We start from the raw sequence: 14,034 nt of genomic DNA, 5'->3' as shown, positions 1-14,034 counted from the left end.
ATCTGACACTGGAGTGCAGTCATAAGCATAAAATAAACCATGTGAAAATGTGACGCACCGTCCACAATCATTGCAAGAAGCGTCTTTCACTTCTGCAGACAGATGCTAAGCCAAAATCTGGTCTCTTCCTTTACTCGGCATGCGTTCCTTTCATAGGTGTGCAACTGATTTTTTCGTTTTTAAAACCTCTAATGGTGTAAAAACTACCAGTGTACCAGAGGAAACTGTCACGCCAGCTGTGCTTTCATTTTGATGTCAAAGTCTTAATGACTGCAAGTTTCTCCCACAGTGTAACAGTGAGGACACGCTCACAGACACACAAGTTTAAAATAATATCAGCTACGCGGCTGCGGTTGTGCGCTAACAAGGGTTGACTCTTGCACTGAGGTTCACTCTGTTATTGCTGCCGGGACGTCTGTGTGTAAAATTAATGGTTACCACACTTTGACAATGCACCGACTACTGAGTAAAATGTCAGACACATGTGTGTGGCAGACATCTGACATCAGAGGGGACTGAGAAAACAAACTGTTGTCCAGGAAGTGGTAATGAAGGCTTATTACAAGCTCGACAAATATGAAGAGGCTCGTCTAGATGCAGACACAGACATTTACCACAAACACAAAAAAAACTAAACCCTCCCACAAATTTCTCAGACTTCTTCATCTTCTCGGCCTCTTTATGGTGGCTTCCTTTGATAACAGTGTTTTATGAATTTTCTGACCTCCTCCACCCAAATAGAATGACCTTAAACGCATCAGTTGTGGTTAACGAAAGGGGTGAATAACGAGGGGGTCTTCCACCCCCACATTCTTGCTATTAGTGTAAAAAAATTATCTTTAGAACCACACCGAGAAGGGGTAGGTTTGGAAAGTAGATAAAACACACACTTTCCACACATCGTGCTCATCTAAGGCTCGTCTTCCAACGCACACACACACACACACACAGCTATACACACTGTCAGGTGCACAGTTTGTCTGAGGGGGTGGCCGGCTGCAGTGCTGACGGGAGGGTTTCCTTCCCTCCCTTGGGAAATGAGTCAGAGACAGCACCACCCGATCACGCGAATAGTGTCGGAGCACTGCTGCAGCTCACGGCCAATCAAGATCGCTTCCTGTTTGCTCTCTCTCTCTGTCTCTCTCTCACCCACGTGCAACCATGCACACACAGTTGCAGCAACTGACAGTGAAGACAGTAAGTATAAATATCTGACCGTGAGAACGCTGACTGTTTTCCTCACTACTACTTTTAATAAAGGGAAGCTGACCTATCAGCACGGCTTTCAAAACGTTACGAAAAATTTAGGCAAGACCCTTTTTAAGGAACAAGAACAGAAACACGCACGTTTAACCAGATCATATGATGATAACAATTAAACGAGAGTACAAATTTTTATCACTGACGTGACGAGTTCATTGCCCTGTCCCCCAGAGAGTTTGGACGAGACACCGCTGTAAAGTCTGTATCATGATCTATTTATGTCAGAATCACTTGGTCTGTTGTTCTTTGACCAAAAAGTAGAAAAGGTTTTTCTACGTGGGCTTGTTGAGTTCAGTCACTTTTATTTTGAAACGCCTGCAAACATGTTCACAGTCTTCCACTGACACGAAAGTATAAATGACATTTCAAAGCCTTGTCTACACTGTGTTGCAACAGGGACATGATAGATAAGCCATTATCTATTTATTTTTACTAATCTAAAAGTAATCGAGTCGAAATATCTTATAATAATAATGCTAGATGTTAGTTACTAAACTTTAGTTACAAATGGTAGAATGAAATGTCTCCTTAAGCTGCAAAAACCTTAAATTCTCATTAAAATGGCAGGACCCTGGTGCGTTCTGTAAGGGTGTTGATGTAACCTGCTAATGCACCTGCTAATAACAAAGAAACACTGACATGGGAAAAATAGCACCTAATATCTGCCGATGCGTGGACTCTCCTTACCAGAAAGGCCTGCTAAAACTTCATGTTTGATATCTTTGCACAGGACAGCGCAGGATGTTTTACCGCTTGCACGATTATTTATGATTTATCATAAGGGATTATCTTAAAGAAATGTATGTTATCTGCGTAGAACTGTAGCTGTGTGTCTGCGTACTATCATGTCATATGTCATAAATCAGATTAAGCACCTTCAGTTGGCTTTTAAGTCCAGCAAAGTGATTCATTACAACATTTATCATGACAAAGTTATCTCATTTTATCTCTGTGATGAAACTAGAATCACCACTTGTGCATTCTTTCTTTTGTCTGCCAGAAAACATGCTACAGTTATATAAAAGGTAATTATTCTTTATCTCATAAAGCCCTGGGCATCAGACTGACATCAAAGAGCTGCTGGCGACAAGGCAGACTGTGACGTTGCCCTGTATCACCTTTGTCGAAGGTTTGAATGCACCGCAAAGACTACAGCAAACTGCCAGCTGGCACAAACACACTGCATCTGCATGAGAGGAAATTACTTTTCATATCAACAGCTGGCAGTAGTCTCTCCTCATCATTCAAAAGGTTAAGAAAGGCTATACACATAGCTGCCTTCTCCTGCATCAAGTGATCTGGCATTGATTCAACATGCCTAAAAAGCTAAAAAGGCGCCAGCGAGGTGTCCGACATGTGGCAATGATGTGGGACACAGGGTCAAAAGTAAAAGATTCTGACAGACACTCATGGACCGCCTGTGTCACCACGGTTGACCGAAATACATCGCGTCTCCTGCCATAGCTGCTGTCCATGAGGAGTAATAAAAATAAGTTTAAATTCCCTCTTACTCATGTCCCCCACAATGGGGGTAGTTTCTACTTGATAAACCACAAAGAAAAAAAAAACACACACAAACACACTGATGCTATTAGGAGCAGTCATCATGTACAGTCATCTGTAAAGCACCGCTGACAAATGATACCCCATTTACAGGACGCAGAGTGACAACAGCTGTCCCTGACGATGATTTCCCAAACACTACATGAGATATAATCCTCTAAAATCACACGAGTTTCTGTTCAGACAGAAACTATCACCTGTGACCGAAAAACCACAGCATCCCTCTGATGTGTCTGAAAACAGTACCGTGACTTGAAGACCGCAGGAGTCCCCGCTTCTCCTTATTTTCTCCCGCGCTGGTCAGATATTTCCTCTTTTTTTTTTTTTTTCTCTGTTGTCCAATTGCTGTTTCATCTCTGCAGTTACAGTAATGAAGATGGGGGGGGGTAGTCTTGGTAGAGTGTTGTGAAATACAGAAACTACTCATTGATGGTTAAAAGCTAACAACACAGTCTGTCTGTAGGGGTGTAGATGCTGAAATGATTTCAAGTTAATTCTATTGAAAATGTCCTGCCCTGTAAGTGCCTACTATGCCCACACTTCAGGTGTCTGAAATTAATGAATGAGCGCAGAACGTCTAATTAAAAGTTAAAAGTGTGAAAAATGGAAAGGGACCGGGATTGAATGAGACTGTAGCCCTCGTAAGAAACACTTTCTGCTGATTTCTGGATTCGGTGTGCTGTGTAATAGTCCTTCAGTCCATTTAACTGTCACTGAATTCTACAGAATACAGAAGTTTTGATTATTTTACAGGAAGGATTTACTATGTGGGGAAATACACTATGTTGGGGAACACGCTTATTCTCTTTCTGAGAACTGAATATACGGATTGGTGTCATTCATTAACTAGAAGACGTGCCCAGCTCTTCCAAATAATAAAAGGATGCCATAAGTACCGTTAGTGTGGAAATGACTTAGGAAATTTCAGGCGTTCGGTGCCTTTCTTGACAAACACAGCTTTTATCTGCTCAGTGCTTCTCAACACAAATAAATATTATATATTTATATTTATTTTATATATTATGTTTCTAAAAATGTGCAGTTATTGACATTTATAGAAAAAATACTATTCATCCATATCTAGCAAAGATTTGACCGTTGTCCTAGCTTACCTTTTAGCTTCTCTTAGCTTAGCTTAACTTAGCTTAGCAATGTACAGAACTGATTCTGCGGCTAATAAAGTTCAGAAAAACTTTGGGTCAGCTATAGTTGGGGGAAGGACACAACATTTTGAAATAAAAAAGCTGCATTTGTTATGTTTGTGGACACAATGATACGGTAGTGTTAGCATAAGGTTGCTAAATGTTTAGAGCGGCTCACAATTTAGAGAGTTGTCTTAGCTTACCTTTTAGCTTGTCTTAGCTTAGCTTAGCAACGTGCAGAACTGTTTCTGCGGCTAATAAAGGGTCTGTCTATCTTGGCTATCTTAGGTCTGCTATAGTTGGGAGAAGAAAACAACATTTCGAAATAAAATGCAGTTACCATGAAATTACAGTGAAGTTTATGGTAGCGTTAGCATAGGTTTGTAGCAAAAGTTTTCAACGGAACTGCCCTCTGCCATCTTTAGATGGAAACACAAATATTATATTTACATGTGTAGTTATTGACATTTTTAGAAAAAAATAATTTCATCCATCTCTAGAAAAGATTTGAGAGTTAGCTCACCTCTTAGATTAGCTTATTTTAGCTTAGCTTAGTAACGTAGAGAGCTAATATGGCAGAGTTAGCATAGGTCTGCTAAATGTTTAGAGCAGCTGGCCACATACTGTACACACATTTCTGCCAACTGTAAATTTTAAGTAATTAACAACTACTATATTAAAAAAAAAAAAAAAACACTTCATTAAGTTTAAACAAAAAAAAGATTTACCCTCCATATAGCTGGCATCTGAAAAAGTATTATTAAAAACGTCTATTGAAAAATCCTTAGTTTACAAATGTCAGAAGTAGCTGATGTAAATTTTATTTATCTTTTTATGATGGACCTTTATTTTTCACTTTGGACAAGTAAATTTGGCTATTGTCCAAGTAAAACATTGGGCAAGTAGTTGAGAGGGCTTGAGGGCAATTGGCTGCTACTATAATTCAAAAAGCTACAAAATGACAAGCCCTGATTGATTTATTAATTTTTTTTTGAATAAATAATAGCCAAATTTCAGTTTTTGTTTTTTATTTTTGGTTTGCTGTAACTGCCCGCTCAGAGCCAATGATTAATTTTCCTGTCATGCGCTATAGTTTCCACATCACAGTTCATATCCTATACCTTGTGTTTTTCCATATTACAGTATAGGAGACATATGTCAGCAGATCTGACAGACAGGAAGATCAATGATAAAGCTCCAGCCAGACTGACAACACAACGCAGAGAGACTAGGTCATTTTTATGTCGGTCTCTGACGTCATAAACGAAGGTTTTATTTCCATTGTATCCACGACTGCCATGTCACTGGTCCAAATTCTGATGAATTTTGAAGGGATTAAAGTTGTGACCGACCATGACAGATGGCATGTTTTGTGCTTGCCTTGCCTACTTGATTGTCTGCCTGCTTGACTGACTTTGCCATCAAAGTCAAGTTGCCATTTATGCTTCGAAGGTGGGATGTTTGAATGACTGGCTCATAGATGCAGCGTCTCCGGTGGCTAAAGTGGCCCAGCTGCAGTGACAAGCGAGCCACGGTGGATTAGTTGGTGTTTGAACGGAGAGACAGCGGAGGGGAAACGGCTCTCGACCAGCTCTAAATATAGACAGACTCCATAACCCACTGACACCACTGTGCACAGAGCTGGAACAGGGGAAGATGGAGAGACGGTACAGCTGGTTACAAAAGCATCTCTATGCACAGACACGCACACGCACGCATACGCATACGCACACTTGATCTCAATCTGCAGACAATGAAGAGGAGTAGATGGAACAGGGCACCCTGGGGACAGATGGAGTGGCAGTTAAACACTAACTAAGACCAAATAGGGTTAAAATGAAATAATATTCTTCATCAAATTTACACAGATTCATCCCCATAATATTATGACAGTATTTTATACTTACTCAAAGTAATGATTTGAAGCAGGTAAGTTTCTGCTGCAGTCTTATCCCAGTATTATTAACAAATGTGATAAAAAAAAAAAAAAAAGTGGGTCTAGTGCAAGTATTTTAAAGTGGCAGTAGATTTTAAAGACAACGGCTGGCAGAGTATTATTCATTCATTCATTTTCTGTCCATTTTCTGACACAAAGCGTTGCCAAATGCAGCATTTTAACTCTTATTTACATAGGCTGGGGTGGTGCTGTACATCTGCAAATAGTCCACATCTGCACCTGTTTGCGAAGGCACATGTGGAGCCTGCAGGGTTAAGCAAACCAGCGAATGCCTCTGTACAGACTTGCAACCACGCCACCTCTTCCCGCCCTGAAATAGCCTGACAGCAGCAGGAAAGTCGCAGCCTGCCGGACACCTAATTGGCCTCCAGGAGAGATGCAAACATCTAACCGTCCACTATTATTTCTGGTCCTCTTTGATCAGTTTTACTGCCATAGAAGAAAAAAAAAAGAGTAATTTTCCTTATTATATTAAAGAGGTACGACAAGAGAGTGCAAGAATCTGTCCTACACAGACTTGAACACAAACTCCACTAAAGCTTCAACTGCACATCCTACGTCTTTGGACGGTGAGCAGGTTTAAGTGATGGGTGGGAGTATTTGTCCTATCTCAGAGGGTGACTTTGAACATCTCATAACTGGATTAAAAGTCAGATTCAAAAGGCTCCCCCAAGAAATATTGTCATTTTCAGTTGTAATTTAGATGATAACCAGAGCACTTCACTCAAGGTGAACCCCGGGTGCGCTGTCTCATTGGAGGAACCGGGGGAGGCAGAGGGGGGGGTTCAGGCCTGAAGGCCACATCTGTATAATCATACCCGCCCCCTTTCTCTGCACTGTCAGAACCATATCGACTATCCAAAAAACCGATTTTCTTACAAATGGAAGAATATCAAATGTACTTTAATGAGGTTGAGATGAGACCTGCCTTAATTTGCATGATTATTTTGCATGGATAGGGTCATCTCGCCACTACAGCCTGAAGCCATGCTTGTTGTCCGGCCTACTGTACTGTAGTAACCTCGATGTCCCCCGGGAGACGCACATGCAGACAAATAAGCACATCCGCATACTGTACTGTATGTCTTTAAGTCCGTCCCTGTTGTCTTCTACAAAGACTGTTGCTTCAGCTGTGTGACAGAGAAACAGCGGGTCAGCAGCATCACCACGAGCGACAGCAATGACCTTCATCCGCGCGCAAACTCAGAGACCTCTCTGCTGAATTTGAAGCAATGAAACCGTGAGATGGCATCTTCCTGCAGCAGACAACTGGATGCATTTACAGCTCTGGTTTTCAGCTCATGTACTTAAAGGCGAATGCCACACAACTCTTACAGTTTTCACATTCTCTCATTCTCTTTTGGGGCTATATGGCAAACATAGATTAGAGTTTATTGTTAGTGAAACGCTGTATGAATGTTCTTTTAGCCTGGTTTTACTGTGCTGTGCTACCAAGTGCTGATGAAGCTTCAGTGTGATTTAGAGTTTGCTCATTCACTCAGCGGATTGATCGATGCAGATGCCCACTCTGCATTAGCTTGTGCAGCTTTGCATGCCATTTATAAAAACTTCACTGCATATTAATTGCATTAAACCGCCTTCTCACCGACCTACGGTGGGCTTTCCAATCGGATATCCAGTCACCCCATTCATCGTGTTTTGAAATGCGATGGAGAGGATCAGTAAACCTGACATCTAATCTGACACAACAGAGCTGATAGTGAGCAAAAAGAAAGGTGTAAAAACGCTGTTTTAAGACATTTAATGCAACGCCAACGTGTCGCTTGGAACATCAGCAGACGTACGCTTGACTGCAAGGCCTCACAGATGTGCACACTACTGAGGGAACATAACACAGGGAGTATCATATCTATTACACAACATCAAGTGCACAGACTGTGACTGAACAGCTGGGTTAAACAAATAAACATTTGAACTTTTCATACAAGCTAGTGGAACACAGCGGTGTGCAGGCCTCGATATATATATATATATATATATATATTCATTCATCTTCTGTACCTGCTTATTCCTGTTAAGGGTCGCAGGGGTCTGCTGGAGCCTATCCCAGCTGGACAGATCGCCAGTCTATCGCAGGGCCTGTTTACAGTGTGTTAAATGTTAATTTGAATAAATTTGAGAATCCAAATGTCTGTCAGCTGATGCAAAAGGATAAATGCGCACTCAGAGCTGTGGAAATTCAATTAAACATTCCCACAAATGACTCATCTAGTTGCTCCCCTGAGCTCATGTAAAAGGTTGCAAGAACGCCCTGTGCCAAAGAGTCACCATACAGCAACGGTTTACTCGGGCTGTTTAAAACAAACGAGCAAATGCACACCACAAACAGATCGTTAGCCATAAAACTCGGCGCAGAGGCCTGTTTATAGCGGCTCCCCCACGTCGCCACGTCACACCGGGAGGACCTTCCTCTTCCTCTTTCAGGAAGACGCCACTTAGTGAAGATTTTGGTGCAACGTCAGTGCTGCAGGCTACGCAGGGATGAGGGCTTGTGAATGAGACTTCCTGTGACCTCTGAAGCTTAAACGGGAGGAAAGGCAACCCTTAAGTCCCGCCCCATCGGCCCATCCGAGGGCCGTCACCAATGATTAGAGTCCAGCGCGGGCAGATTACAGCCTATTAGCACAGAGGCGGATGACCAGTAGTAACCTCACTACAGCACTCTATTTAAAGACATCCTGCACGGCGTTCTCTGCATCTTTAAAGAATCCTTTTCCCGATTTGCAGATTCACTTGCATCCATGCACCGTATCTTTCTTTGCGCTCTTGGTTTTCTTTTCTTTTAGGCTTTAGGCACCTACAACACTGCCCTACTCTCTTTTATCCACTCAACCGTATCTTTCTCCGCCATGCCTCCATTTAGACCATCCTCTAGGACGCAAACTACAACTTTTCTCCGTCAGTGGGAGATATTCATCCTGACAATATTACATCTCCTCCTGCTTTGAGATGCAACACAACAACAGCAGTTACCAGTGATGAAATAAAAACGGCTAAAGATACAAGTTGCAGAATAAAGAAGTGTCAATGATGAGCTAAGTAAGCGTAGGCTGCTAGATAACATGTGTATAATAAAAAAAATAAAATGTAGCACGCAAGTAAAAGAAAATGAGAAATACAGAGAAAACACAATTACAGATGCAAAGCAGGCAGCCAGGCTAAAGTGTAATTGCATTGCAGAAGGGTTAAAGCAGCTGTGGTCTAGGCAGCAGGCACTTACAAAGGAGTCGGAGGAAGCCAGGCAGCCGGTGAGGTGTGATGTGATGTGTGTTTGTGTGCGGGTGTGTGTTTGTGCAGTGTATCAAGGGGCATCGGGCCGGTATCACATTACCCCGGAGCAAACTAGTGATTACCTTCCCAATGCCACGGGCCAGATTAAGCTGAGGCAAGCAAGGGGAAGGCAGCGGCACGCGCTTCGCCCTAGTTTGGGCCTCGCTGGCCTCCGTATCACACCACCCTCAGCTCGACAGACGCTGCACTCTCTCACCACACCCACCAAACCCACCCCTCCCTCCACCACTCTCTCTCGCTCTATCTCTCTCTCTCTCTCTGTGATGTCCTCCCATTACCTAAACACACAAGCTGCTCCTTCACCACATGACACACACACACTGGCATAGTGACAGACAATGCAGGTACATGTGTCGCTGCCTATATGCAAATGAGCACTTGTGCTTGCACTGCTCGTGCTCGCACGTTTAAACAAATTGCACACATTAATTGAAGCCGCCAGCTTACACTTTGATTTGACTGCCAAACAAAGATGGGAAGGAGGGCTTTCAGATCTACGCCTAGGGGGGTTAGGACTCTTTATGGCACAGGATTAATTTTCTAATCCCGTGTTATGGATCATCTGCCTGTTCATCGATTCAGGTTTTTGTTAAACGTCTGCTAACCAGTGCGACCTGGACGAGGCCTCGCTTTAGAGCCAAACGTGCCGACAAACAGCAGTTAAATGGCAACATCCTGCTGTTGTTTTAATAAAAAAAGAGGAACCACCGCTTAGTTTTTTTATTTATAGCCACTCAGCTTAGAAACTGTCATCAAACCCTGTGGTTCGCGCTCACACACAGAGGCGGAACACTGTCATCCAAAAGCGGAAGCTACAAAACTCATTGTACCAACACCCAAAAAGGCGTTTCAAGATTTCAGACCTGGTTCAGCACTTTGGCCTGAGCCATTACCCGGCGTCCCACCACATGAGGGGAAAAGTGCACTGAATGCTGACACAGCAATAATCCACTCAGCGAGAAAGCTGCCATGCGGATCTGAGAGCACCCAGACTGGATAATAATATTGATTATTGATTAGGCTTTAGGTCTTTGGGGAGTTTAGGGGGTGTTTTTTTGTTTTAAATATCACCTTGATAGGTTTTAAGTCCAGGAAAGAAAATCAACTTCCAGACATGTAAATGCACCTACTTGGTGTGTGCATTTGCAGCAGGAGAGACACAGGCCTCAACCTTTATCCTGCCATGTTGTGAGGTTATGCGGTCCATCTTTAAATTGCATGGTTAGACTGGAATGTTTTCACACTCTGCCGTCCCGTTCGTTAGAGTTCGCTTCATTTAAAACAATCCAAAAAAAGGCAACGTGTCATGCTTAAGATTCACATAGTTACAAGTTGGCGCTCCTCACCTGGGACTGAATGCTTAAAGAGCCACCGCCGTTGTATTGATTAAATATTGAGGGAGGGAAAAAGAATAGGTTTACACGCTGGGGCGGGCTGCACTAGATGGTGATTAAAATAAATTATGTATACTGAGGAGCAGCAGGGTGCTGGGACACGATGGCAGATGGAAGGTGTCATGCGTCCTCCCAAAGGGCCCCTTTTCTGGTTTCCATTTGAGGTGTCCATTTTTTTTTTTCAACCAAATGATTCTTTTTAAACAAAATTTTGCTCCTTGTCCTCTGATTGGCTGCCCCAGTCACTGAACAGCCAGCACCTGCAACTCTGTAATCTTTAATATTAATGCAGCAGCAGCAGCCAAAATGCCAGCTGTTATCTGAATGCTCGTCACTTGGCAACCATGCAGTGCAGCCTCTGTTTAAGAGCAATCTGAGGAACACGTTGTTCAGCGTTAAAACTTTGCCTTGCCCGTAATCTGCCGCCCTGGTCCATTAAGGACCAGGAATTAATATCCGCAGTTCCTTCTGCATCCCTGTGCCGCGTCCGTTTTTTTAACACCACAGTAAGCTTGAAAAGGATTATATTTATTAGGAGCACACGGGATGTCAACGACCGGCCGTGTGTCTCTGCGCGGCTTCGACGGCCCTAAAAAACGCTCCGTGAACCGGGGTGGGGGTGGTGTCGGTTAAAGCGGAGCATGCTGTGCCGTGCAGTTTGCCGGTAGGCCGCAGGATTTCAGCACCCTTCGCTCCTGGACAGCTCCGCCCAATCGGATGCCGTTTCTCGAAGCGCGTCATCCTTCCTCATCCTCTTCATCCTCCCTCCCCCCGTCACCGAGACATGGCGGAGGACATCACAGTGCTGACTTTCACAGCCGGCTTCCCTGCGTGTATGACTTCCAATAAACCCATAAGAGGTGCAAATATGTGCAGCCTCGTTCAGGTGGAAGCGGGCTGCATGTCAGCGCGGTTTTGGTGGATGTTGCTGATGAGAGATGGAAGCTAATAGGGCCTGTAAATGACGTGTGTCCGGTTTTTACGCACAATGTCACACGACCTTAGCAGCTGGACCGGCCTAAAACGTACACGAATGATCCAGTTTTGCTCACAATGAGAGCGATCCTTTGCCTAACAGATGGATTCCCAGTGTAAAACGCAAACTTAATCACGAAATATTGAAGCACTTGTCACTAGAATGGCCGCATGGATCTTGCAGCCGCATGGTAGCTTGTGCACCTCACTCCTACCTGATTAGAGATAGCTAAAGCCGACCTGAACGCATCTTTCAGTGTTAGCCCTGATATTCCAGGAGCTCTGGGGCAGATATTTGAGTACTGGGGTGGCTACATTGAGATATTAAGGCTTGCACTGCGGTTAGTACACGTGTAGGTGAGATGAAATAATGTCACCGGCGTCATTTTGGTGCAGGCAAGTTGCCAAGTGCGGCAATTGATCGAGGTTAAGCTCAAGATTAAAAAAAAAAATGGCAGACAATTCTATCTTTGAGGAAATAAAAAAGCCGGCAATGAATGAAGCACAGCGCGCCCCAGCCCCTGCGAGCCAGGTGCACCGCCATTGGCTCCGGCACAGCCACACTAAACCATAAAGATGAACGGTAAATAGAAAGAAAGGCTCAAAACTCACCTAATATAATCCAGAGCGACCCAGAGACCAAAACGAATGCGAGCATGTCTTTCTCATTGAGTCAGCTGTCCCGGTGCAGGAGCGGCTCAAAACTGCAGCATCGACTGCAGCAAGTCGCCGACAATCTGGGAGATTAAGGAGGGGGGGCGACAATATATCTGAGACAGACCACAATGGGGGAGCTGAGCAGGGGATGAAGATGACCAGCAGGTTTCACTGTGAAGATTTCGCCTGAAAAAACGACACGTGTTGGCTGAAAAAACAGACCCCGACAGACTATCGAAGCATCCTTCCTGGTGGATTTTTCCACCTTCACCCACTTGGCTGCTGCGCAATGGCAGACACACGAGCTGAGTCTAAGGTTCTTGTCGGACGGAGGAGCCAATCAAGGTTATTTGTCATCAATTACCCATTAACCATATTCGTTAGTTAATTCTCATATTTGCTGCAAAAGGCATTTCCCTATCAGATGTACAGTATCTAAATGCAGTGACATAATCGGGGCATTCTTATGTAAAGCGTGCAAATGTGCGAGACTGCAGTTGCGCAAAGCCTGTATCCGGGCATTTAAACATATATGCTGTAAATATATTTATTTTAAGTATCGATTTATTACGGGATATTTGGTACATCACGCCAGCCCCTGCAGCTGAGCACAGCCTCGACATGGAGTAACTTTGCATCACGATCACGTGGTGCAGTAGGCCACGCCCAATGAACTAAAGTAACCTTGAGAAAGGCTGACAAAGAGACAGAGATGGTGTGAGTCAACAGAGAAGATGATCAGAGATAGATGGGACAAGAAATAAGAATTACAGACACTGGCTGAAGAGTCACGTCAGACACCTTTACATGTGACTGCATCAACCTTTTGATGTTTTTGTCTTCACCGGCTGCTCTGACTTTATCTCTACCCACTGTTTCCTCTTAATCAGCCCATGTGTGAGTTTGTTTAACACAGGATACAAGCGTAAGAAGTGCTCACTGTCTTCTTGTTGTGTTGCCATCACGTGACTGACCTGGTTAAATGGGTCACTCCTAAGGACCAGTAGGCTAATCTGTCAGCTGTAGCGCGCGTCCTTCCTGTTCTTCTTTGGTCCTGTTGCACAGAAAACACACACAAGGCCAAGAACGGCCAGCTCAGGGATGAAAAAAAAAAAAAAAAGATCTGTTCATTAGGGGAGGATGAGCAGAAAATGGCACAATCAAATTGCGGACGGTGAATAACTTTTTACCTCAACGTGGTTTGTAAATTTGAGTGTACTCACCGGTTATTTGTTGGCAGGGCACGAGAAGAGTGATGCGGTAGAGGTGCTGGCACTAAAACACATCCTTTAGTTTGTTTATTTTGCAGCGGGATCAAAGTACACAAAATCAGAAAAAGCCCTGCCAGAGTTAACTATTTTGTAGCTTGTGACGGAAATCTTACACACAATCATTTCACATGGTTTAGATGCTGCTTTTACCTATCAAGCCCACTGAGGTGTATGTCATGTGTTTTGTGGTATTTTTGTTCTTTTTTTCAGGGCCTGTGTCTGGGAGCCAGACAGATCTGAGAGCTGAAAGGAGTGAAAAGTGTGACCTCCAGTAGATAGGAAGTATAAAACAGATCTACACTGTGTGGTCTTTGCTCATCTTTTTAAAATAGCTCACTCCATTTAACCTGCTTTCCCTTCTATGTCGTTTCTACATACTTTTTAAATCTGCCTTTATTTCTATTGCATTGTATGTTTTATTCTTATACATTGCTGTTTTATGTAAGGTGACCTTAAAGGGGAACTACTGTTTTTTACAACCTGGACCTTATTTCTGACAT

The 14,034-nt window shown here is 43.5% G+C and overlaps 1 protein-coding gene across 1 annotated transcript in view; it reads right to left on the bottom strand.

Moving 5' to 3' along the window:
* acsl6 (acyl-CoA synthetase long chain family member 6) overlaps window positions 1-12,429 on the bottom strand; it is a 35,920-nt gene extending 23,491 nt beyond the window's left edge. The window contains exon 1 of the mRNA XM_084565359.1: window positions 12,219-12,429. Within this exon, the coding sequence (XP_084421485.1) occupies window positions 12,219-12,264 (46 nt within the window). The 5' untranslated portion in view covers window positions 12,265-12,429. The remainder of the gene's footprint in view (window positions 1-12,218) is intronic.
* Window positions 12,430-14,034: the final 1,605 nt, after the last annotated feature.

Source organism: Chelon labrosus (assembly GCF_963514085.1).
Source record: "Chelon labrosus genome assembly, chromosome: 17".
NCBI lineage: Eukaryota > Metazoa > Chordata > Actinopteri > Mugiliformes > Mugilidae > Chelon > Chelon labrosus.
This window is presented reverse-complemented; position numbering and strand designations above follow the sequence as displayed.